Source organism: Symphodus melops (genome assembly GCF_947650265.1).
Source record: "Symphodus melops genome assembly, chromosome: 6".
In the NCBI taxonomy this organism is placed as follows: Eukaryota; Metazoa; Chordata; class Actinopteri; order Labriformes; family Labridae; genus Symphodus; species Symphodus melops.
The window spans coordinates 21,194,834-21,218,560 of NC_136696.1; the positions used below are offsets into that span (position 1 = coordinate 21,194,834).

The 23,727-nt window shown below is 37.4% G+C and overlaps 4 protein-coding genes across 4 annotated transcripts; 3 read left to right on the forward strand and 1 right to left on the reverse strand.

The window, feature by feature from the left end:
• Positions 1–5: 5 nt before the first annotated feature.
• On the reverse strand, positions 6–3,834 carry LOC306825845 (interleukin-17 receptor A). Its single transcript, XM_079346799.1, has 10 exons — positions 3,764–3,834; positions 3,650–3,671; positions 3,272–3,406; positions 3,060–3,178; positions 2,854–2,974; positions 2,609–2,656; positions 2,363–2,520; positions 1,938–2,007; positions 1,108–1,203; positions 6–1,022 (listed from the first exon to the last, which is right to left on the reverse strand). Exons 3-10 carry the CDS (start codon positions 3,384–3,386, stop codon positions 94–96), a joined length of 1,656 nt encoding a protein of 551 aa, XP_079202925.1. The 5' UTR covers positions 3,387–3,406; positions 3,650–3,671; positions 3,764–3,834; the 3' UTR covers positions 6–93.
• A 4,226-nt stretch (positions 3,835–8,060) lies between these two features.
• On the forward strand, positions 8,061–12,585 carry LOC306825846 (uncharacterized protein; the record flags this gene model as incomplete). Its single annotated transcript, XM_079346800.1, has 12 exons — positions 8,061–8,071; positions 8,178–8,181; positions 8,294–8,335; positions 8,469–8,600; positions 8,681–8,770; positions 8,851–9,021; positions 9,109–9,192; positions 10,903–10,944; positions 11,051–11,182; positions 11,589–11,678; positions 11,795–11,965; positions 12,158–12,585. The coding sequence occupies 12 exons, from the start codon at positions 8,061–8,063 to the stop codon at positions 12,242–12,244; spliced, it is 1,056 nt and encodes a 351-aa protein (XP_079202926.1). The 3' UTR covers positions 12,245–12,585.
• Positions 12,586–13,551: 966 nt separating this feature from the next.
• On the forward strand, positions 13,552–19,111 carry LOC306825380 (troponin I, slow skeletal muscle-like). Its single transcript, XM_079346086.1, has 7 exons — positions 13,552–14,496; positions 15,338–15,378; positions 15,654–15,695; positions 16,010–16,141; positions 16,539–16,628; positions 18,062–18,235; positions 18,332–19,111. Exons 4-7 carry the CDS (start codon positions 16,037–16,039, stop codon positions 18,416–18,418), a joined length of 456 nt encoding a protein of 151 aa, XP_079202212.1. The 5' UTR covers positions 13,552–14,496; positions 15,338–15,378; positions 15,654–15,695; positions 16,010–16,036; the 3' UTR covers positions 18,419–19,111.
• Positions 19,112–20,772: 1,661 nt separating this feature from the next.
• On the forward strand, positions 20,773–23,665 carry LOC306825381 (troponin I, slow skeletal muscle-like). Its single transcript, XM_079346087.1, has 5 exons — positions 20,773–20,817; positions 20,953–21,084; positions 21,998–22,087; positions 22,228–22,401; positions 23,044–23,665. Exons 2-5 carry the CDS (start codon positions 20,980–20,982, stop codon positions 23,128–23,130), a joined length of 456 nt encoding a protein of 151 aa, XP_079202213.1. The 5' UTR covers positions 20,773–20,817; positions 20,953–20,979; the 3' UTR covers positions 23,131–23,665.
• Positions 23,666–23,727: the final 62 nt, after the last annotated feature.

The window sequence follows — 23,727 nt, forward strand, 5'->3', positions numbered from 1 at the left end:
TAATTGGAGAAGAATTATATACATAACATTTACATCAGAAAACCAGGAGATTAATCAAACTGTTAAATGTCTCAACACACTTGTGGGCTTAAATCAAACTTCCTGCAGGTTCTCAATAGTAAGCAGCTTGCATTCATCTGTGATGTGCATGTGACCCTCTTCACTCAAATTCAGTCTGTTTGTAGTAAAACTTTCTTGTTTCTCTACAGGAATGTTGACTTTGGTTGAACCAGGTTCAAAACCTGCAAAGAAGGTTGCGGTTGTTTTTGCATCGTCACAGATCTGAGCTGAGCTCTCCTCGACCTCCAGCTCTGAACTTTCAAGAAGTTCATCTTCAAACCACTGTGGATGCTCCAGCTGGTACTCTTGAAAAGCCTCTATGGCATCCTGCAGGTCTCTGCCTGAGGGACAGTTGTGGTACTCTCCCTCTGAAAGTCCTTCAATGTGATTCACACTGCCCGGCTTGTGCTTTTCGGTGTCTAGGATCCTGAAAAAGAGCTCTTCAAACTGTTTCATCAGCTTGTATCGGACCGTTATGTGAAAAGGTGAAGGCACGTCTTCCTCAGAACAGACGTCATCAAAGTAAGCCACAATGTACTTTTCATATGATGCAGATCGGATGAAATGAGGGACCATGAGACTGAGGGCCGGACTGAGCATGTCACCAACAGGTGAGCGGGCATCCTCTTGCAGAAACACCCGTTTGTCTCCACACATGGCTCGCCATTTGGCCTGAACTCCTTTTGAGCACAGGATGAGTATCTTATCTGAAGACCTTTCTATTTCTTGTCTGTGCCAGTCCAACCACTGGATGCTTCCCAAAACTCCTAGTCTAGTCGAGTCCAGCAGATCCAGGACTACTTCGGTGCCACATTTGGTCACCAGGAAGGCACAAAGCTTGAGAACGATGCTTTTGTATAAAGGATGGTCCAGTGAGTAAATGATGAGAACTCTTTTTCTCTCCTGCACTTTGAAACCTTCTGGCTGTTCTTCTCTAGCGCATGAGGATGTGATCACAGGATCTGAGAGAAGATACATTGCACTGATTATTAATCAAATCAAGCTGCTATTTCCTGTTCAACAAAGAGAAGTGATCAGAACGCAGACCTTTATGAGACACTCTCCGCATTAAAAATGCAAGAGAAACACTAATGACCAACAGCCCAACAGCAGGCTTTATAAACGAGGTCCGTGGTGGATAATCTGAAATGACCAGAAAGAAAAAGAAAGTGATTAAAATGATTTGCAACCAGGCGGTTTAGACCCTCCAGACCGTCTTTCATTCATCTGAGACAATTGAAAGCTAATTAATGGCTTGTTATAAGAAAAGCACAAGGGGGGGGGGGGGGGGGGGGGGGGGCAGCCTTGAAGATCAAGAACTAGTGATTAAAGTAAATGATTGTCTGTATTTGGCCATACAGATAGTAATAGTTCCCTTTAGACATATTTTCAGGTCAGGACTCATGATTGAACAAGTAACATGTTCAGGAACAGTTTTCTTATACAGTTTTATTTTGAAGGTTATCATAGAGTATGAATCTAACTGCGAGGTAGTTCTCATTGATTACAAATTGAGTTGGCTTTTAAATCCTATCATGCCCAATGTCATGATTGCTACGTTCACTTAAATGCAGTTTGAGTTGTACGTAAGACTTAGCTGCATAGCCAAGCAGTCTACAGCCATGTTACACTCAGCATCCAGTAGTAATTTGGTCTGGGCTTGTTAGAGCCTGAAATGTAACAACTACCCAAAATGTAACAATGCAAATGTACAGTATTAGGAGAAAAATATTTTGCCTTTTGATAATGTAATAACTGACCCAAATTATAACAACTTCTTACATCTGGGCAAAAAGTTATTACGTTCAGCATTTTGTTATAAATTTGTTTTTGTTTATAAATTGTCAAAAAAAAAGAAGGAAGACACTGGCACTTACACTGGCAGTAATTCAGTGTATTCTCCCAGCACACACAGTCATTCTTGCATCTAATGAAAAATGGCTGAATCTGAAGAACAAGCAGAGTACAGTGAAATATAGATATTATATCTCGACATGAAACATAACGTTACCAACCTTTATGAATGGGATTTGAAACTCGTTTTTCAAAATGTACAAAACATTAAAAAAAACAACTGGGATTTGAAACTCGATAGATAACTGAACGTACCGTAATCAACAAGTCACATTTGGAGAGCTGCTCCGTTCCAAACTTAAATGTCACATTTACATAGGTTCTGTTTTCCTTTACAATGAAGGAAATGACAGCGAGAAACAACACCTTGTGTGTTCATGCTAACAAAGTAGTCTTCATTTTTGTAATCATTGATTTTATACTGTAAGAGACAGACGCTACAACATACCTTTAAGATATTTTTCGAGAGCAGGAAGCTATGACTCTGGATGGAGACTTTGTACGTCTCTGAGTACTGTGCCACCTCAAAACCCAAAACAAGAGATAACTTGTTAAGCTCCTTATCAACAGACATATCCCAGCTCATGTGAGGATCCCAGAGACTTCCTGAAATAACCAGAAAAGCAGATTTCATTCCGAGAAGTCTCATAATAGAACAATAATATGTTTAAGACTTAAAAAACGTAATCGTTACCATTTTGCAGACACGGTAGGGACTTTTGGATCCTCCTGTCACTACATCCTGCTTATGACAGACATATTAGAGGAAGAAAGATTTTGGTTGTATACATTAGAAGTGAACACTGAAAAGAGAAAGTAATATGGCCATTTTACACATCGGACAGGTGTTGTTGATACAAATTGAGAACATTTCTGTCTAAAGAGCAAAGTGCAGTGATACCTGAATACAACATAATCATTACATGGTTTATTGCTTACCTGGGATGGCAATTTGCTTTTTAATCCTGAAGTCTCCATTGTCAGGTTCTGGGAAATTAAAAACAGTCGTTGTGTATGTCCTACCTGGTTCAACCACAACGCCATCCAAGGAAAATGTCCACTGAAGAGAAAGAAAAGTCTTAGCTGCCTTTTTTAATAATTTATATGATAAATAAATAATAAAAACAAAGCAAATACAATCTCACCCTCATATTGTCTGGATTATGCACTTTGTCAATCCTGAATGAAAACTGCACACACATACTTTGATTTGTAGTTTCATCCTGAATCCTGATCACTGATCCATGAAGTTTCAATTGACCTGCTGTGACAGAAATCATTTTAGCTGAAAGACTGCTCTAGTTAGATGATAATTATTATATGGTATCAGAGGACAGTAGATTTGATCAGCACTTACCATCTGACATTAACTTCCATGTCACATTAAGGACAGAATGAGGCTCACCCATCCAGACTCCCACATGATGAGAGTCCCACTCAGGGCTGAAGGGAGCTTCTATTCTCGGTACCATGCGAGTCTCTGTGCAGTTTTCTCAAATTGAGCAAACAATGTGTTTTAAGTATAACTTTGTAAATATATAACATTACTTTTTGCTAAAGACAAATCAAATCATTGTCAAATAAGAAACAGTTTTTTTCAGCAGCAAGCTAACTATAACTACACTCTGATGTTTGGAAGAAACCCACTCAACAGCAAAAGTTGTGTCAAAACAAAATGCTAACTTATTGTAATAGCTGGACTTTACTTTACTGTATTGAAAGATAACATACTTACCAATTTTGCATTTCTCCAGACCCTGGAAAAAAGAAGAGTTATTGTAAGTTTCTCTCATCTTTACTTTTGCAAAATTGCTCACATACTATTTTCCACAGCAGAGCGAATACTCACTGGTTGACTGCAGTCCACACGCTTGTCTAGAGTCCTGAGAGAAGAAAAGCCTGATAGAACCGCAGTCACACAGCAAAAGAAAAAAGAAACATGGTTCATGTTGGTGGAGCTGCTGTGACTCCGCAACACAGAAGGAAAAGACGTTTTAAAACTCAAATAAACAAATACGATTAAGTCCAACTGGGAAGAGTTTCCAGTCTTTGACAGAACAACACAAAGAAGTCTCACTGTGATCTCATTTCGTCCGTTCTAATTTGTTTTCTAGCTTATCAGGTGCTGAAATCTGAATACAAAGGAAGGAGGCTTTTTTAATCTCATGTGGTTGGTAGTTTCCTTTCTCTCTGCACAGACAATACTGCATGCTCAAACTGCATTTTGAAAGTTAGGTTTTTTTCCCCCGTTTTTGTGTAAATGCACATTTAAGATTGATGCCCTCTACAAAACACTGATGCACCAGTCAGTAGAGGGCAGCAGTGGCCAAGTTTAAAGGAGCAAATGTCTGCTATGAACACTACATGTTCCAGTCTGAGAAAAGGGTCACAGTTAATTGCTGTACAAAAACTTTGTCAAATACAAGGAAAGAAGCAGCTGAACAATCAAACACATTTTATTAGCGTGTTTAAACTGTTTTTTAAGGACAATTCTGACTTTAGTAGACAGGAAACAATAGAAGATATGTAGCAAGTTCCCCTGCATTACTTTAACACCGGAAGTTCTTTCTAAACAAGTTACAACATTTTCAAAGTCTAACACCTCCAGAGGTCACCCGGAGGATTCCACTTAAATCAACACCCAGCCTGACCTCACAAAGCACCCAGACAACTCAACCCACAGGTACACACATCTCACATGATCAACACATGAAGCCAACTCACAGCCCAGGATTATGACCATTAAACAGACCAGGATTAAATACTATAGGACAACAAATATGGCTGTTGCTATGTGTTAATTCCTGTCGCTTTGTCTTAGCTTTACTGTGTCTCCTCCTACTGGATGTCGAGCTCAGAAGTATCACTTTACATAACACCAAGAGAGAGACACAGACAGGCATGTGCCACAGAAATCGGACCAGAATAGATTGTCGAGTTTGATCTCTCCACTGTATGAGAATGGTGCCTTGATATATCGAGACTCAGAAGCCATGGTGGCGCCTTGGTCCAAATTTACAAATGTTCTTGCTCTGGTGGCCTCTGTTTTAACGTGCTGTGTTTAGGATTTGGTCAACAGAATAAAGGATGTATAAGCAGCAGATAGAAACCTTTGATTATATGTTATTAACACTATAATGCAGCTTTTACAAGATACCTCCTATGAAGTACATAGCTGATAACAGAAGTTACTTCATTGTCGTATTTATGAAGTTTTCTGTTATTGATGCTGTATGTTTATTGTTCTACTTGTTGGTGTAATGTTTGTTCCTTTTAATTTGAAACATCAACCTGCCATGGTGCATTTAGTCACCATGGGGCAGTTATGTGAAACAAAATACCCTGAGGTCTGTAGAAGCTCTTTTAAGAGTGGTCTTAAAACATTGCTTTTGGTTGCTAGTTTATCTCAGTTTGTGTGTGTTTACATACGTATGGTTGGAGTATGGTCCCTGTGTGCACTCTGTTGGAACAGGGGTGGTGCATGCGCCTTTTATAAATGTGTTTTGGTTTAATTTTTTGACGAGTTTGTATTGTGTTTGTTTATCTTTGACTTCTGAACATTTGAATTAAATGTGTGATACAAAAAAATTTAATTGGACAAGAAAAGACATGTTAGACATTGTGGACCACTGCCATCTATTTGTTTGAGTCTTTCTAACATTGTAATGGCTGTATTTTCAGCTTGTTTCCATGTCTGTGTATAGGTGTTGGTGCCTTACATAGAATAGGCAGAATCTAAAAGAAGGATGCTTCACAAATATTTCCAGCCCAAATATTTCCAAAAAGTTGATAACAACAGGGTTTAGCTTGTTTAAAAAAAAAAAAAAAAGCCTCTGCTCATGTTTCTGGAGTCTCAATAAAGTATAATCAAAGTATAATCAAACTACTTCAGAAAAGTTACATTCAAACATGGTTTGTTGCTCTTTTTATCATTTTTATTCGTATTTGGTATAATATGGATTAATCAAGCATTCCAAAAATGTTCTGTGCATGCATCTTACTACTTTATAGTACAGTCATGTTTTATACTACATGTGTTTCCATGGTTCAAAAATAGCCTTGTATGAGATTTTGAATCCTGCCTGTCATTAAAGCTGTAGAGTCACACTGTTCATTTTTGGTCGTGCTATGTTCCCGTCTTTGGGGATCAACGTCAGCCTGTTTGTCTACAGACTGAAATATCTCAGCAACTATTACATGAATTTTTTGTGAAATAATACATGCATTTATGGCCCTTAGAGGATGGATCCCACAGACTTATTTTATCTAGCACCATCACAGATGTATTAAAGAAATAGTAACAGCACCATTAGCCTTGTCTTTACTCTGTGTTAAGTGCTAGTATCGAGATTTCTTAATGTCAGGACTCCAGTTTGCAGAATTTTGCATTTAGCCTAAAGCCGCACAAGCACAGTACATCTAGTCTAAGAAAATAAACTGTGAACATCAACATATCAACTCTATTTAAACTCATTCAGAAGGCAACTTTAAAACTTAAAACAGCTGGTGTTCAATGAGAGCCTCTGCCAGAGCAACCCATGACACAAAGCTGAAAAGCAAAGCGCCTTTGGGCAGCTGATATCTGCAGAGAGGAACAATCAGCTGTCACTTAGGTGAGGTATGAGTGAAGTGTACTCTTGTGCAATGCCATCACATGAAACAAATGGGTCATGGGTTGAGGGCAAATCAAAACGGGTTGCATTGTGAAGCAGGAATTGTCAGGTGGACAAGAGGTCTATTTTAGTTAGCCATTCACATGAGACTTTGAATACATAAATCTTTCACTAATAACCATATAGTGCTTTTTCTTTTCCCTGACTCCCTGCTGTTTCTACCCTCACCGATTTTCTCTCGCCATCAAGGTAAGATTCATAACAAATTATCAACCTGTGCTATTTATTACAGCCAAATAAAAGTCAATCAGATTTATTACAGACAAAAGAGACTCTTTAACCTGACGAGGCAGAGATGGCAGTCCAGGTCTCTGAGTGCCCGTCTGTACAGTTAAACGTTTGTCTGGATTAAGATGAGTCCGGTTTTATTGTAGCAGGTATTGAAGACTGCATATCAGCATGCGCCTGACATGGCTGGTATTTATGTGAGGGAATCTCTGCTATGCTGCTACTTTTGTCAAGGTCTTCAAGTAGCTCCTCGAACGTGGCTCTCCGTGGTTGACTTCTTCGTGATCTCTTGATCCTCTAAGTGAGGAAATGTAACCTGAGAATTAAACAACCTGCCACAGTCTTGATGCTGGGTAAAAGCACGCTTGACGATGTAGACGAAAAGCTGGTGTGATAAGTGATGATTGCTCCCACGTATGAAGTGGCTACCTCCTGGGCTTAAGGGCAAGGCTGCAGGCTTCCTAAAATTGTCTTGCTGCTTCACTGGTTTACCTAGACTTTCACACCCTGTCAGGCTGGCTTATTTTAAATTGGATGTATTACAGTGATGTGTCGGAAGCATTGACATGTTTAAATAAGTATCCAACAGCTACAACAATGTATTCAGTATAAATGTGATGAATGGTGAAAGACGTACAAGGGGAGAATACTGTAGATCTAAAGCAAATCCTCAGAAGAAAATGAAGATAAAAAGAAAATTCCAAAGAAAATATAAGAAGGAGAAAAGATAACAGAGATTTTATTGATTTTCACTTTGGCCATGATGTGGAACTAAAGCCTTGAAGCTGAAATAAATGAAAGAAAAGAAGGAGATGGATCTTAAAGTGCAGACGTTAATAAACCTTTTTAAATAACTGTCACAATGTCCACAGATTTGGTGTTGTTCTTGGCTGCCAGATCTAAGGTTTGGCGTTCTCTGGCATCGTCAAGCTCACAGCAGCTGCTTGGACGCAGCAGCGCATGAACGCAATGTGACTATATATAACTGTGAAACAGGCTCCTGATCAGCCTTTTGTAACACTCTGGTCCTAGAAGGATAATAAAATGTATCTGAAAGCCCCATGACGACAATTACACCACATACGTCCATTCAACTGTTAACTTGTTGGATTACTCAAGTATTTTTAGTATTGAAAATGACACCATTTCCACTCACACATTATACATCATGTGTAAAGAAAAGGCTTGTTATTACAGGTAAAAGAAGTTTATTGTTCTGCTCCACAGGGACTGCTAGCTGCAGATATGTCTGAGGGGTAAGTACCTACCTCTAACAGGACATATATTGAGAACACTTTAAACATTTACAACAATAACAATATAAACCTCTCTGTTTGGTTTTCTTGTCACATATCAATGAAGACCGGTGAGTTAAAATGATTCTTTTAAGTCGTTAATAAATCATACATACTGAATCAGAATAATGATTTCAATCTTAATCAATGACTGATGTAAAAAGTATCTTATCCTTCTGACAGAGGAAGCAGAAATATTCAGCAACACGCCGGCTTCAGTTGAAAGTAGGTCTTGCCCATTTGCAGTCTACGGTCTTGCCGTATGAATAGAATTAAACAGAATGCTTCTTGATTCCAGGCAGCATTATTTGTTTTTTTTTGTTTTATCCATGCTAATAAGCATCTCACTATCTTACAGTCCAAACTGCTGAAGAAGGCAGCTTCTTTGCTGGTTGCTGAGAGTGAAGAGAAGAAAGTGGAGAAAGAAAGAGTCCTAAATGAATTGAACCCTCCACTGAAGCTGTCAGGCCTCTCAGCGCAGGAGCTCCAGGTACTGAAACACGAAATCAGGATGGTACATTCTGTCTGTATTATTTCAGGTCTTCATGATGGTTTGGGCTTGCTTGACAGGATCTTTGCAAAGAACTTCATCATAAGATTGATGTGGTGGATGAAGTGCGTTACGATATGGAGATTAAAGTTGGCAGAAATGAAAAAGAGGTAAGGTAAAACTGGGTCACTAACTAAAACATTGCCTGACCTCACGTGGTGTTGCAGTTGATACGATGATTGTGAAACAGATCGAGACACTGAATCAGAAGATCATTGGGCTGAAGGGGACAAAGAGGCCTAACTTGAAGAGGGTTAAGAAAACGACAGAGGACATGCTGGGCGCTTGCACGGACACCTCCAAACTCATGAAGTCTGATTTCAAGGCCAACCTAAAGACAGTGAAGAAAGAGGAGGAAAAGGTAAAGTTGTCAAAAAAAAAAGATGACCGTCCTGAACTTTAAAAACAGATTCAAACAAAAGACTAAAAAAATATCTCTCTTTTGTAGAGGGAAGAGGTGACTGACTGGCGTAAGAATGTGGAGGCCATGTCTGGTATGGAGGGAAGAAAGAAGCTGTTTAATGCTGGACAATGAGAAGGTGCTCACTGGAAATCAAGGCAACAAGTATTTGTTTATTATGATGCTCTCACACCTGTAGTATGATTCTTTGAACGTAGACAGAGAGGGCCTTTGCAATGACAAAACTATAGAAATTAAAATACTAATCGAGACGGGAAAAATAGAACACAATCATGCATAACAATATGCAAGGGGATCGACTACTTGATATATATATTTTAAGACCAAACTTGTTCAGTTGAAAGCACTTCTTCATTTGCCTTTCAGTCTTTCAGTGAAACGCTTTTGTTCATCTCCCCTTCAGAACTCAAGAAGACTTCCATCACTGGATGGAATAAAACTGCTTTTGTACGGACTGATGTCAACAACAGGCACTTTGAAAAGAATCCAATACGAAAAATCTGAATGAAAACACTTTACAGTCATTTGGATTTCATGTTAACTTTCTTTAAAAAGATATCACAGTCAGTATGAATGTATTGACATACATAGTTGAATATGTAGAACCCCAATCAGTGTTTATTATGTGCAGAAAAGAAGAGTCTTTGTTTTAAAGTGCAGTATTTGTATCAATCAGATGATGGCGCTGTCACACTTTCTGTACCACACGTGATGCTGATTAAACAACCAAGACAACTTTTCAGTTTGAGTTCTCCCATTTGTACGGATCCACAGATTTGATATTTATTGAATATATTTTATGATAAATCTACAGGCAAAATGAAAATAGTGAATGTATATCATCAGACGCAAGGCTGTAAAACCACGCGCCATCCCAGTATTAAATAAACACAGTAAACTGGTAAACCTGGTGTTGTGGGGGCCTTGTACAAGTGTAGTGATATACAGTCCAGTGTGCTGGCTCAGGACACAGGGGGCTATTTTAGTTGGCCACTCACAGAAGGGAAGAGGAGCCATTAAACTTGACTTAGGTTTTGTACCTGTCATTTCAAGACAGCCGCTGCTCACCTCTACAGGTTTTCTTCTGAAACATCAAAACAGGTATGTCGATTTTTCTCATCATGAATATATGTACTGGTTTCACCTGTGGAGCTTACCTAGATTTATTTAAGGACAGCAGGAGCCTTTTAAGGGTGTTATAAAAACATGAGCATGGAAATTTCTCAATGTTTTTTTAATACAGTTTGACAAAACATTATGTGATGTGAAAAGGACAATTAAATTGATTACATTTTAGATTTTTATCACTGAAACTATCTGCAGCACTCCGGCATACAAAGTGTTTATTTCCAAGGCTTAATGTTCTCATACTGCACCATCAATTACTCTGACTGGATCAGTCAACAATAGGTGAAGGATTCAATTAGTGAATAAATCATAAAATAATTAAATATTTGAGATATCTGAGTTTACTACTGTCTAAAAATGTTCAAAACTAAACTACAATAAATGACTGTACTGCTGCTACAGCAACTAATTCTGTCTACATTCTGACTTACGAATGAATGATATCATTTTTACAGACAGAGAGCAACCATGTCTGAGGGGTAAGTTCTCTTTCTATTCATAATGCTTTTTAGCTTCAGTAATTGAAATCTTTATCATGCTGATGTTAGATTTTTATACATTTTCCTTTACATATCATCGTCCCCACCACAGAGGGGTGAGTCATTCACATGTTGATATCGTTCATCAAAACAGCTTCTGGATGTATTCATGTATGACACCTGAGGATGACTTTGTTTTAATCTTAATTTACAGAAAAAGTCAAAGATCTCTGCATCTCGCAGACTGGCTCTCAAGGTATTGTCTACACTCTACAACTTTTAAATATGCTGTCACAAATAAACATGCGTGCAACTGTCCACAAGTTCACAATGAAAGTAAACCATGATTTCCTTTTTTAAAGACCAAGCTGCTGAAAACGGCTGCAGGGATGTTGGAGAAGGAGAAAGACGAGAAAAAGCGGGCGAGAGACGCTACTTTGAATGAGAGACTCCCTCAGCTTCAACTGTCTGGTTTATCCCTTCAGGACCTTCAGGTATGTGCAGGTCACTGCCTCAGCCGTCCGTCATACTACAATGAATCAACATCCCTGAGATTCTCTATTTGTAAGCCTCCCTTTGACGTACATACCGAAGATGCCATTCTTACAGCATGTTTATATGTAGAAGGTGCAGCATTTAAATTTTATTCTTTGAGCTTCTAGCTGACACTATAATTAATGGAACATATTTTACTACTTCACAAATTCAATAAATAAAAAGTGACCACTGATAAGGAAAGGAACAATAACCTTAGTAGTAAGCAAGATATTAGAGTCATTGATGATGTTTTTTAATAAAAATACAGAGAACTATAACTCAACTTGTCAGAGCATTGTTGGCCTTGCATAACTGTTTCTTTTTTAATTAGGGAAAATGACAGGCTGCTCTGTTTGTTTGCAGGCTCTGTGCAAAGATCTGAACCATAAGATCGATGTTGTAGATGAAGAACGCTACGACATTGATTCAAAAGTGTCCAAAAATAACCTTGAGGTAAACCATTTTTGTCATTTTCCTGAATTAGGGATTGAAATCTCTTGAGATTTGTTTGAAACTGGCTTTGCACACAGGCATTCCTTTTATTTATATCTTATAATTGTGTCCTGCAGATAGTAAACCTGTCCCAGAAGATCATTGAGCTGAAGGGTAAGAAACGACCTGCTCTCAAGAGGGTGAAGATCTCCGCTGACGCCATGCTGGGAGCTCTGTTTGGCGCCAAAGTCAAAGAGTCTGTGGACTTCAAGGCCAACCTGAAGACTGTGAAGAAGGAGGATGAGAAGGTAAGTTATTGTTACTGTCACAGCATTCAAGGTTATATACACCTTCACTTTTATCAAGATGCACGCTAGCTTGACCCCCTGGCTTTAAACGTAGATCATACGGTCAGATAATGAGGTGATGGCGAGGTTTAATTAGGGTTTTGATTGTTAAACTGCAGAACCAATACGTTTTTTTCTTCTTCTTACGAACAGAAAGAGGAGGTGACTGACTGGCGTAAAAACGTGGAGGCCATGTCTGGCATGGAGGGCAGAAAGAAGCTCTTCGATGCCGGACAGTAACATTTATATTTATGGATATTTAAATATGAATACTGTTGAACACTTGATAAAGATAGAGAGACCCATCTGCAGGTTCGCGTTAAAGTCTTTTACAAGATGCAAGAAGATGTTGATTCAATAGATGGATGTTGTGTGTGCATTTTGGGTGAAAACGAGTTGTACCATTTTGTAGTGTTGGCACAAAACTTAAATTTAAAATCACATAAAGTAAACTTAATCATCTTAAATGTCTTGATGTTCGTAACATAAGCATGCAGCTAAAGTTTTTCTGTCTTAAAATTGACAACGTTTTGAAAAGAACTGTTTTCTTCTGTCGGGATAATAAATTCTTCTGCTCAACAAACAAAGCTGCAAATTTCTTCTAAATATGAACATATTATAATAAATGTAAAATTTATCAAGCTGGCGCTCCGATACTTTTGGAATGGGGACACGACGTCAACCAGGGGAAAATGATAGCCTAGTTAAGGATTTGGCCGTCAACAGCAGCAGCTGACAACAAACTGTTAAATCATCTTTGTAAATCAAGCAAAATAGATCTGCAACAACATCGACTTAAATCGTCCATACATTGTTTTTAACTTTTTATTTTGCAAAAATTCCACATTTGATATTTCTGACCAAAAGCCTTTACTATTCTTGCACGGCGTCAAACATTGGTAAACCGTTAATGAATCCACTGATGCACATACAGCTCTCTACCAAAAGTATCGATAACTCTCTCAGATCTTCACGACAGCTACGACAGAGTTCAAACAACGCTTTCTGTCGCTCTGTAGAAGTTTTATGCACAATAGGATTTTAATTTCAGACTTGGTGGTTTTATCAACAACACATTGCAATATGAATTATAACATTTTGAAATTAAATAAAAAATTATGTGGTATGCATAAATTGTTAAGATCTTTAAAGCCCTCAACAGTTATATTTGCTGCCATATTTATGTATGATTGGAAAGTTATGTACAAAATATTTTCACTCGTCTTCTTGGTGGTCTTACACCACTTATAGGTTTATGTGAATCATGTTGGATGAGTATAGGAATCAAAGAATCCAGTATTCTCTGAGCCATACTCACATGAAGAAAATCATAGTTTCTTCTGCATCTTTTTTTTCTTATACACCTCCTCTGAGTATCCCCACATCAAGGAGGTCAAATACAACATCTCAACTACTAGAAGTGATCTGAAAATAGTGTTTGACCCCCGGTTTGACCGGTACTATTCTCGTTTCTTCATCTGCTGCCTAACTATCTTTACGTGAGGGCAGGAGTCTCGGCCCCTTCAGGGACTGAACATTCGCGTCAACGTTGCAACAATGACGCAGATTGAACTCTGGCTCTCAGTTTACAAACCATCAAGAACTGAACAGCACCTGTCCTTTTTCCTCCACACGCCTAAGTGAAAACCAGAAACACTTCAGGCTTTGTTCTCACCATGAAAGTGGTCGTGTAATGTCTTCTCAGCTTGACAAATTATTGGTTTAATAGTTAAAAATATCGTTAAAAGTTTTAGCAGTAAGCAAAGGCTGACCTCTAAATGCCACATCATCACTTTCATAGCACATTCATATTTGCTAAATAGCCTTGTTTAAGAATCAGTTTTTACATTTTGATACCAACAAGTAGATTTAGGATGAATTCGTAAACTGTGGACTTACTTTAAAATTTAACTTTAAAATATAGCTAGTCGTTGTCAGTCTCACCTTTGGACATCATTAGATGACTATAGATGGACATCTTAAGATGGTCTACACTCAAGCTGTGTCGTTTGTTCTATAAATAAAGGTGCACAACATGTTAATACTGACACTGTGCAGATTTCTTCCCAGTGTTTGCCTCCTTGACAACTTTATCTGAACGCCAATGATCTGACCCTGGTCAAATGTGAATGTGTGGCATTGACCCAACATTAATGTGGTCGCCTCTTTAAATTCTTACTGTCACTTCCCCCAACAGGTGTTGTGGAAACTATACAAGTTCATGTTTGAGCCCATAAATGAAGTTTTATTGCCTACCTTTTCCTGTCTGAATATTGTGGTGATGCTATGTGCAACAGTAAATGTCACTGCTGGCAGGCGGACAGTGGCAGTAGCACACACAGGAGTCTATTTCAGTGAGCCTTTCACATTTGGCACACAAACTGTAAATCTGATTATTCTCCATCGTCTCTCAGAGAGAAGGCTGATTGCTGGCTAACTTATACAGCTTCAGTTCCGAGTTGCCGCTCAAGGAGTCGTTCAGCGTTAAAAAGGTACAGACCTGATCATATTCAATATCTTGTGATGTGGAGAATATAATGTGGTGCATCAGTGATGCATTCTGTGACTTTTAAAGCATGTGATAGCTCTAAAGCATTTGGTACAATATGAAGTATCTGTTAGATCTGCTTTTTTTTCCCAGAGCTGTGTTTTGTCTTTCTATGTTGTTTTTTCTTTCTATTTTGTCGTGATTAACATAAACAGCAAGTTGAACATTGTCGTCCTGCATGCCTGTGGATTATCTGGCTATTCACCTTTTCTGTCACCTATGCAGAGACTCTTGTGAGTTATTTTAACACATGCACAGACTCAGTTCTTTGACTTTTGACACAGATAATTATTAAGTTGACATGTTCATCTTAATACATTAAAATTGTTCAAGTGCACTATTCAACCCACAACAATTTCAAATGCAATCCTAAATGAATGAGAAAAAACCCCAGGTTAAGCCACATCAATGCATTAATCTCTTGATGGTACTAATCTAGTAAAAACTAGTTCATGTAATGAGCAACATAAAATCACACAGAATCACTTGTCTGGTTCATAGAAGTATTCAACAGTGTTTTAAATTGTATGGGTAAAACAACTGAGTGAGCAATAAATAACTGAGTGCACCAAGCTGTAATGAGCCAGTGGATATGTTGAGTGTTAGAAATAGTCTGAACAGAGAGGTTAAAGACATCATTAAACGCCCGTGTGAGGCTGGATTGAATAGGGGTTTGAGGTTCAGGGAATTCATTCTGTTTTTAATTTAAAGCATGACGCTTCACATTTCATAAAAGTCATCTTTTTTTCATTGAAGAGACTTTTCATGTCCTGTTACTTTTGCAGTTTTAGCGAGGGACTAAAACAAAACGATGGCTGAACCGTGAGTATTATCCCTGTTGGTTTATTTCACTGTGTTTATTGGCAGCTTGAAAGAACAGTGTTAAAACTGTTTACTGGTTTCATCCATGGTCTTTATCTTTGTGTTAACATGTCAACATGTGTTTTGTGTCTCCTGTTAATGCTTCAACAGACCCGTGAGTATCTCTCATCCTCCATCATCACTACTTAAACCCTTCATTTGACTGTTGAGGCCATAATGTTATGAATGTTAATGTCTAGAGTGAGGACTGTAATGACTATCTTTATTTGTGACTTCCAGAGGAAATCAAAAATCTCATCCTCTCGAAGGCTGGGGTTGAAGGTACACTTTTATACTCTAATCTGAGACTTTTTTACGTTTATTATCATTTTGAGACTATTCAAAAGATCAGCTAAAACTTTAAATGTCTAAAGCATTGAGTACAGCAGCCACATCGTGTTTGTCATTTGTGTTCTACGACACACATTGTTAACATTTATGGAATTCAAAAATATGGGGAACAAATGTAAGGTGCTGTATTTTTGTTTTTCATGTGAATTGATTAATATGTCTTGTGTTTATGTTTACATTTTGTCTTGTATGTTTAGAGATTATAGATGGACAAAACTAGCTTTTACCTCAACTTACTTTCTTAGATAAGACTGTTGGCAGTGGCTGCTCAGATGCTGCAGGAAGAAAAGGAGCAGAAGATGCAGGAGAGAGAAGCTGCTCTGGCCGAGAGAATTCCTTCTCTAAATGTGTCGGGTCTGTCAATGCAGGATCTGCTGGTATGTCACTCTGTTATAATCTTTTCAAAAATGTATGTTTTCACCCTTGTCCAGTGTTGGTTTTAGACCACTTTTACTGAGGGGGCCAGGCTGGGGCCAGTTGTTTAGTCAGAGGGGCATATTTAACCCAAATAGACAAAGAAGATCTCATTTTGTTATCATCATAGGCTACCAAATAATAGCACACTGCATTAACTAACACAATCTGAAATAAATACCTGCTTTGTCTATGGAGAAAGTCAAACTAAAATATAAGGCACAGGGGGGGGGACCATGCTCAGTGTTACAGAGGCCCTGACCCCCTTTGGACCTTGCCTAGAAACGCCCATGCACGTCCTTCCTATTTACATTCATTTATTTTCTAATACCACAAAAAGGGTGGTCTCTTCTTTTATAGGATCTTTGCAAAGATTTACACCAAAAGATCGATGTGGTGGATGACGAGCGGTATGATATCGGCTTGAAGGTGTCAAAAAATGACGGCGAGGTAAGCTGCTCGACAATCTTCAAGAAAAATTAGATGACGTCACGTGTATCTTTGACTGTATCCAATGTCTACAGTATGGAGATGGAGATGCGGCGTTAGTCATTGTATAATGAACAAACACTGCCGCCAAGTGGCAGAAAAGAGAATAACAAGTCATAATCATAGACATTAGTTATAGCACCAAAGTATGGACCCAAACAAATAACAATATGTTTATAATCATTCAATGTAAGATGGAAGGAAACAGAAACTCCGTGATTAGTCTATGGTCATACTGATATGTTGTGTAATTGTTTGAGGTTTTCTAAATATAAGTCCAAAGTTACAATGATCAATTTGCCTGAACCAAGATGTTAAAATATTACACAGTATTTCAAGACTGTAATTTTTATTTTTGGAGGCAGTAAATACAGCAGAATTATTATTCTTATTTGGTGTTGTACTAAAAATAAATTACTGAAGGATGACCCATGAATCAAATGTCAGGTTTTATCTCCATGAGGTGTTTTATCTTTAAAACATATATTTACTAACATCATGGGTAATAGGAGCTATAAAGTTTTTCTTTACAAATTTAATGCAGGATTAGTTTAAAAAAAAACGAACACACATTTTAATTAAACTAAGACTGCATTTCATTGTATCTCTCACAATCTCTTTCCTGGCCGAAAGAGCCTCAAAACTCAGATGAATTTTATAAGACCTATAAAAGAAGGTGTATCTTTACTTGTTCACTTCACCGAAATATTCCAAGGTACAATAAACACTAAAGTTATTATCTATTTAATATATAAAACATGAAGTCATAGTTAAACCAAAGAACATGTATCCTCCTTAGTTAAGTATTTAGCTGGATGTAGCTGTAAAACTGCAGATTGTACTACATCGTAAACCTTTCATCTCACCTTCTCCTTTAAAGACTTCAGGAGAATCCACACAGTGATTGTAATAAGAGAATGAAAAATAATTCTGTTTGCCTTATGAAGATGTATAACATGCTCACATTATTGGTAATAAGATTAGTAATACACTGCATGTTTGAAAAAATCCAAAACAGAAACAATCTAACTCCATCTTTACAGTAGTATTTCAGTGTACACATTGTTTCTGTTTAACCTCCACTTTAGAGCGATTGATTTCTGTAAGGTAGGAGGAGACACTATGATTATCAAAATTTGTCATTTGTCAGGCTATAGTCCATTAAAGATTTGAACTCAAAACGTGTTTCTACTGATTGCACATACATAAGAATAAGAAATATTCATTAGAAAAAAAAAACAAATGTGAAATTAAGTGAAATAACTGATGGGCCAAATGTATCAATCTTGGAAGCTTCCTTCAACATTATGTGCAAGTAAATAGTCAAACAGCACTGAGAGTAATTATCATTACCCACCTGCACAATCCTTCCTATCAAATGTTCCCCTTGGCAGATTGGCAACATGAATCTGAAGATCATTGAGATTCAGAGTAAGTTCAAAAAGCCGACCCTGAAGAGAGTGAAGATCTCAGCTGAAGCCATGCTGAGTGTTCTGCTTGGCTCCAAACACAAAGAAACCATCGACTTCAAGGCCAACCTCAAAACTGTCAAGAAGGAAGAAGAAAAGGTTTGTCTGACTTCTTCTCGGAGGGGCTTTGAAAATCCCTGAAAGATTTTCTAGTCAACTCTTTGAAATGTTCATGTTTTTCTTTTCTTCTTACAGAAAGAAGAAGTGACCGACTGGCGTAAGAACGTGGAGTCCATGTCCGGGATGGAGGGCAGGAAGAAGCTGTTTAACGCTGGCCAGTAGAAATGCTGAACGTCACTATGAAGGTGTTTGGTGCTCTAAACAGGTGGAACCAGGGAATAATGAGTTCATTTTATTACAACAGTGAACACAAACATCAGCGTAACCAGCAGTTTTCTTGCACAGTTGATGTTTCATGGTTGTGTAAATGTCAACAGTGAACATATTTAACTTCATGATAATTCCCACAAAACATTTATTGTATACAGAATGTATGAGGTATTGTGGGAAACATATCTATTCAACTAACAAAAGCTCTGTAATGTGTTTGCAGTTTTTTAGTATGAAGATTATTTCATGAACTCAACACCACTATTGGCTGTCCAGATAACATGTAGTAATGTAACAGCCTTTTAATTAAATTGTGAACACTTCTCACCCTCTTACCTAGAATTATGAACGTGTGCCAAGTGATGCACCTGTTGATCAAGTAGGCAAATTTGTGATCTAAATACAGTTCACAGGGTTTATAGATCATTTTTTGTTTGAAACTTTATTTACAGTGACTTATCAGGGATTTAAGATCAGTTTTCTGTTTGTTTGGAGTATGTTGTGAATGTTTGCTGGAGTTCTCCTCTGCAGCCTGCTGATGGCAGCATAAGTCTTTAAACCACCTCAGGATACACTGGATCATCCAGTGAAGTGTGTTGACTGTTGTTTATCACTGTTCACTCAGGACTGCTAGTTTGTTATCTGCTGTGATGAATTGATGATTGCAGTGCTCGTGTTATTTGGATCTTTGGTTAATTTGTTTGACACACATGAAATGTGTGATGTTCTTCCAATAAAAAAACCAAACTATCCTGCCTTTTTTTCTCCACTGTGTAATCTGAAGATCATCTTGAACTGTGTTTGGTATCAACATTAATGTAATGCTTATATTATCGGACTCAAAGCTTCTTCAAACTAAGCCCCCTTGTTCTTAACATGGAAGCAGTGATACTAAGAACGCATCAAAGATGGACAGTCCTAGAACTGAGAACTTTCACACCTCATACATATGGGATGTGAGGGACGCAGTGAGGAGAGAGGGGCTATTTTAGTGGGCCACTCACATGGGCGCAGGAATCTATATATCTACCTTCTTTCTGCCCTTCTCGTCTCAGGAAAAGACGTCTGCCGTTATTTGTCACCTACTGTATAAGGTAAGGAGTTTGATTTTTTTTATAAGCATGTTGTTTTTAGGAGTTGAGAAAAGTTATCTCAATTCATCATTATTACAAAGAATGTTGTTGGACTTTTCTTCTGGAGCAGCATTATGTTTATTTTCTAATATTTTGAACATGGAACATCAGTGTTTTCTTATCTAATCAGAAATCTCTTAACATATGAGTCAGAGAGGAATGACTTTGTTTAGGTTTGACTAAGGCTGGCTTCCTCTTATCTTGAAAAGACACACATTTATAAATAAGGAAGGTGTAGATTTGATTACTGACTCCTTATTTATTATTTCTGAGCAACTAATACTGTCAAGGTATTAATTTACAAGTGTTCTTGTCTAAAATGGATTATTTTTGTCTTATTGAAATAAAATGTTATCAGAAATACTTACATAAACAGGAATCCTGCCTTCTGTATATTTTGTAATAAATGATCATGAAATTATCCTAATTTATGTTTTTCTAAAGTGATTACTTCACATGACATTGTCCAGCAGTGTGACCTTAAGACAATGTCATTCACTGTTTGTGTCCTTCACAATAGAGCTCAAACCTTTTGGTATGTTTGAGGATTCCTCAAACAGAAGTGATGACAACTGACAGCCGCTTTGCTTAACGCTTCTTCTCCCTGTGCACCATAAACAAGCCAATCTGTCATGTCTTTAATGACGTCGTCTTTTTATTAATTTTCTTAGATTCCATAAGGGGAAACACAGGTCTGCAAACATGTCTGAATCGTAAGTACAAATGTTTTCTTTACCATCTTCAGAAACTTCTCACAAAATAAAACATGAAAAATAAACAAATTCAACTTCTTCTTTTTCTCTTCTTGAACAATGGACACCTCCTTCCTGTCTGGATAGAGCTGCGGTGAGTTGATTAAACTGTGAATAATTGATGCATGTCTTAAATTTCTTTTTTTAGTTTACTACAGTATCCATTGATTTAGTTAAGGAATAGTTAATAGATGTCACACTTTTAATTAAAAAATACAGAAAAGTGTCCTGTTAGCTCTGTGTGAATTGTTATCAGGTTTAAGTCAACACAATATATCTTACTACATTTGTGTTTGATGAATTACAAATGTGGACTGGTGCAAAACCTGCACAGAAAGCATCATGAACAAGGAAAATGAATTTCTTGCTGATTTTTTAATAAACATTACAAATTCTACATGTGTGCTTCTTCTATTTCCAGAAACCGAAGCCTAAAATCTCTGCATCTCGCAGACTGTTCTTAAAGGTAATGTATGTGTAACTTTGTGTTTGTCTTGGAAAGTGACGCTGTAAAAACCTGTTAAAAACATTACAGCCGTAGTCCGCAGTGAATCTTTTTTTTCTTCTGTTAAACCAATGTGTTACTTTGTCAATGCACCAGACCAAACTGCTAAAGAAGGCCATAACCATGCTTGAGACAGACAAGCAATTTAAAAGAGATGAAAGAGAGAGGATCCTGTCTGAGAGACTCCCAGCACTCCAGATGTCAAGCCTGTCATTGCAGGAACTACAGGTATACACAGTATTTATCTGCAGCAACATCAGGAGTTATTTTTATGTGTGTGGATTTAAAGAAAGTAAAACCAGGGTTTCTTTGAACAAAAGACATTCTACATATCCCCACTGGTATCTAGCTGAAGCAGCTTGAATTAATTGTAAATGTTTGATTATTTTAAGGTGATATTGCTGCTTTAAACTAATTTATGTTGACAATGATGTCAGAATAGGAATGCAAGAATGTATAACCCAGGTTCTATCGAAATGTAATACCTTTGTTGAAGAAAAACAAAGAGGTGTGTCGTCTGTTCTTGCTCCTCATATACAGTACATCAATCCTCAAATCACAAAAACCCATTCAACAAATCCTGGTATTCTACATCCTCACACTCCTGGACATGAGTGTACAAAATATATACATTAATCAAGAGTTTTTTATGTCTAGAGTTGATCTTTTTTACAGCGTTGCCCGGTGTTAAATTTTAACTGGTGCTGAATCAGAGGCTTTCCACTGTGTTTTGACACATCTCTCTGACTGTGTCTATAGACTGTGTGTACTTACAAGCGTCCACCAAAAATTCTTAACAAGTCAACACATGTACCTCGTTTTGAACAATCATCTACAAAGACACTTTAAATGTTCTTTCTGACTCCACAAACTCTTTTCTAGCAACGTAAATATTTCTGAAGGCATTGATGAATTCTTAAAATTGGGAAGCAAGCGTTGATGGAAGTTTAACAGGACGTTTAACATTATTTTGATAGTAAACAAGGGGTCCTCAAAAGCTGTTTCTGCCAGTATATTACCAGTTAGCTAACTTTGCCAGCTAACTTTCTTACACCAGTTGGGCTCCACCTGCAAAAAAGGTCATCAAACATGAAAATGCTCTATCACACAAGTCTAATGCACTCGTGGTTTTTGTCCACAGAACCTTTGCAAAGAGCTTCACCAGAAAATTGATGTGGTTGATGAAGTGCGATACGACATCAATGCTAAAGTGTCGATAAATGATAAAGAGGTAAGTTAAATTTTAGTTAGAAACTGTAGCTTGATTTGAATTTAGTAATTTACAAATGTTTGGGATATATATGTAACTTTTACTCACTGTGGATTAAAAGTTAATATTTATGGCAGGTTTGTCTTTTCTGTTGAAAACAGATACAGAACTTGTCTCAGAAGATCTTTGAGTTGAAGGGCAAAATGAAGAGACCCAACCTGAAAAGGGTGAGGGTCTCTGCTGACGCCATGCTGGGTGCTCTGCTGGGCAGTAAAGTCAAAGAGTCTGTGGACTTCAAGGCCAACCTCAAGACTGTGAAGAAGGAGGAGGAGAAGGTAAGAGCTCCTGAGTTTTCATTCAGTTGAATGCAGACCATAAGGTTTCAGTTTAAATCAAGTCACTGCTAGTTCAGTTTCTAGGTTCATATATCTATCACTTTACTTTTTTTAATGGGACTCTAATAAACAACATATTCTTCATCATGACAAACTGGTTGCCATAAATGGTGCAGTTGCGACATAAAATATGGGCAACACATGCTCTGGGTGATATCAGATTTCTATTTTGGAGTACCTAACATGCAGAAGCTTGAAAGTTGTGAGCACAAATGCCAAAGCTCAAAATAGAAATGTATGAAATACAGCAAGAGAACCTAACCAAATTTAACTTTAGATTACACCTTAAATATAACATGATTCAAAAACAAGCACACCTAAAACACTTTTTAGGGAACTAGAAAGTAGAAGATACATCCTGAGAATGACTTGACATGCGTTATATAGATGCGGAACATCTATTATTATTATTATTATTATTATTATTATATATAATATATTATTATATATTATTATTATTCCTTTAATTTAACAAAGCAAAAATATACAAATTCCCCAACTTCGTTAACCCATGTGTTTAGTACAAATAGCTTGAATTGTTACAGAGAATGTGGTGACCTGACTCATCTTTTGACTTAACAGAAAGAGGAAGTGACCGACTGGCGTAAGAACGTGGAGTCCATGTCCGGGATGGAGGGCAGGAAGAAACTGTTTAACGCTGGCCAGTAGAAATACTGAACTTCACTGTGAAGGTGTTTGGTGCTCTAAACAGGTGGAACCAGGAAATAATAAGTTCATTTTATTACAACAACAGTGAACATGTTCCACTTCATTATAATTCACACAATACATTTCTTTTATACAGAATGTATGAGGTATTATGAAAAACACATCTATTTAACAAACCAAAGTTCTGTAATGTTTTTGCAGTTTTTAGTATAAAGAGGATTTCATGAACCCAGCACCGCCATTGGCTGTCCAGATAACGTTGTAATGTAACAGGCTTGGTTTTTGACTTCTGTTTTGGACAACAATAAACAGGAAAGGAAATTGATAATTGAATATTTGTCGTAAATAATGAATCTGAATTTGATCTGAATTATTCTTTGAAATCGTTTTCTTCAAAGGCATCGTTGGTATAATGGGATTTCCAGGTATAAAAAATGGCTGTTGAATCAAGATTGTCTCACAAAGAGAGTGAATACTTAATACACATTCCTGGGGAAGCTAATATAGGTTAAATGTTCATGGGGTCAAGTTGTGAATGGTGTTTATAATAATCAAATAAAAGTGTTATCCTCAGAATATAATAGTCCTTTTTAATGT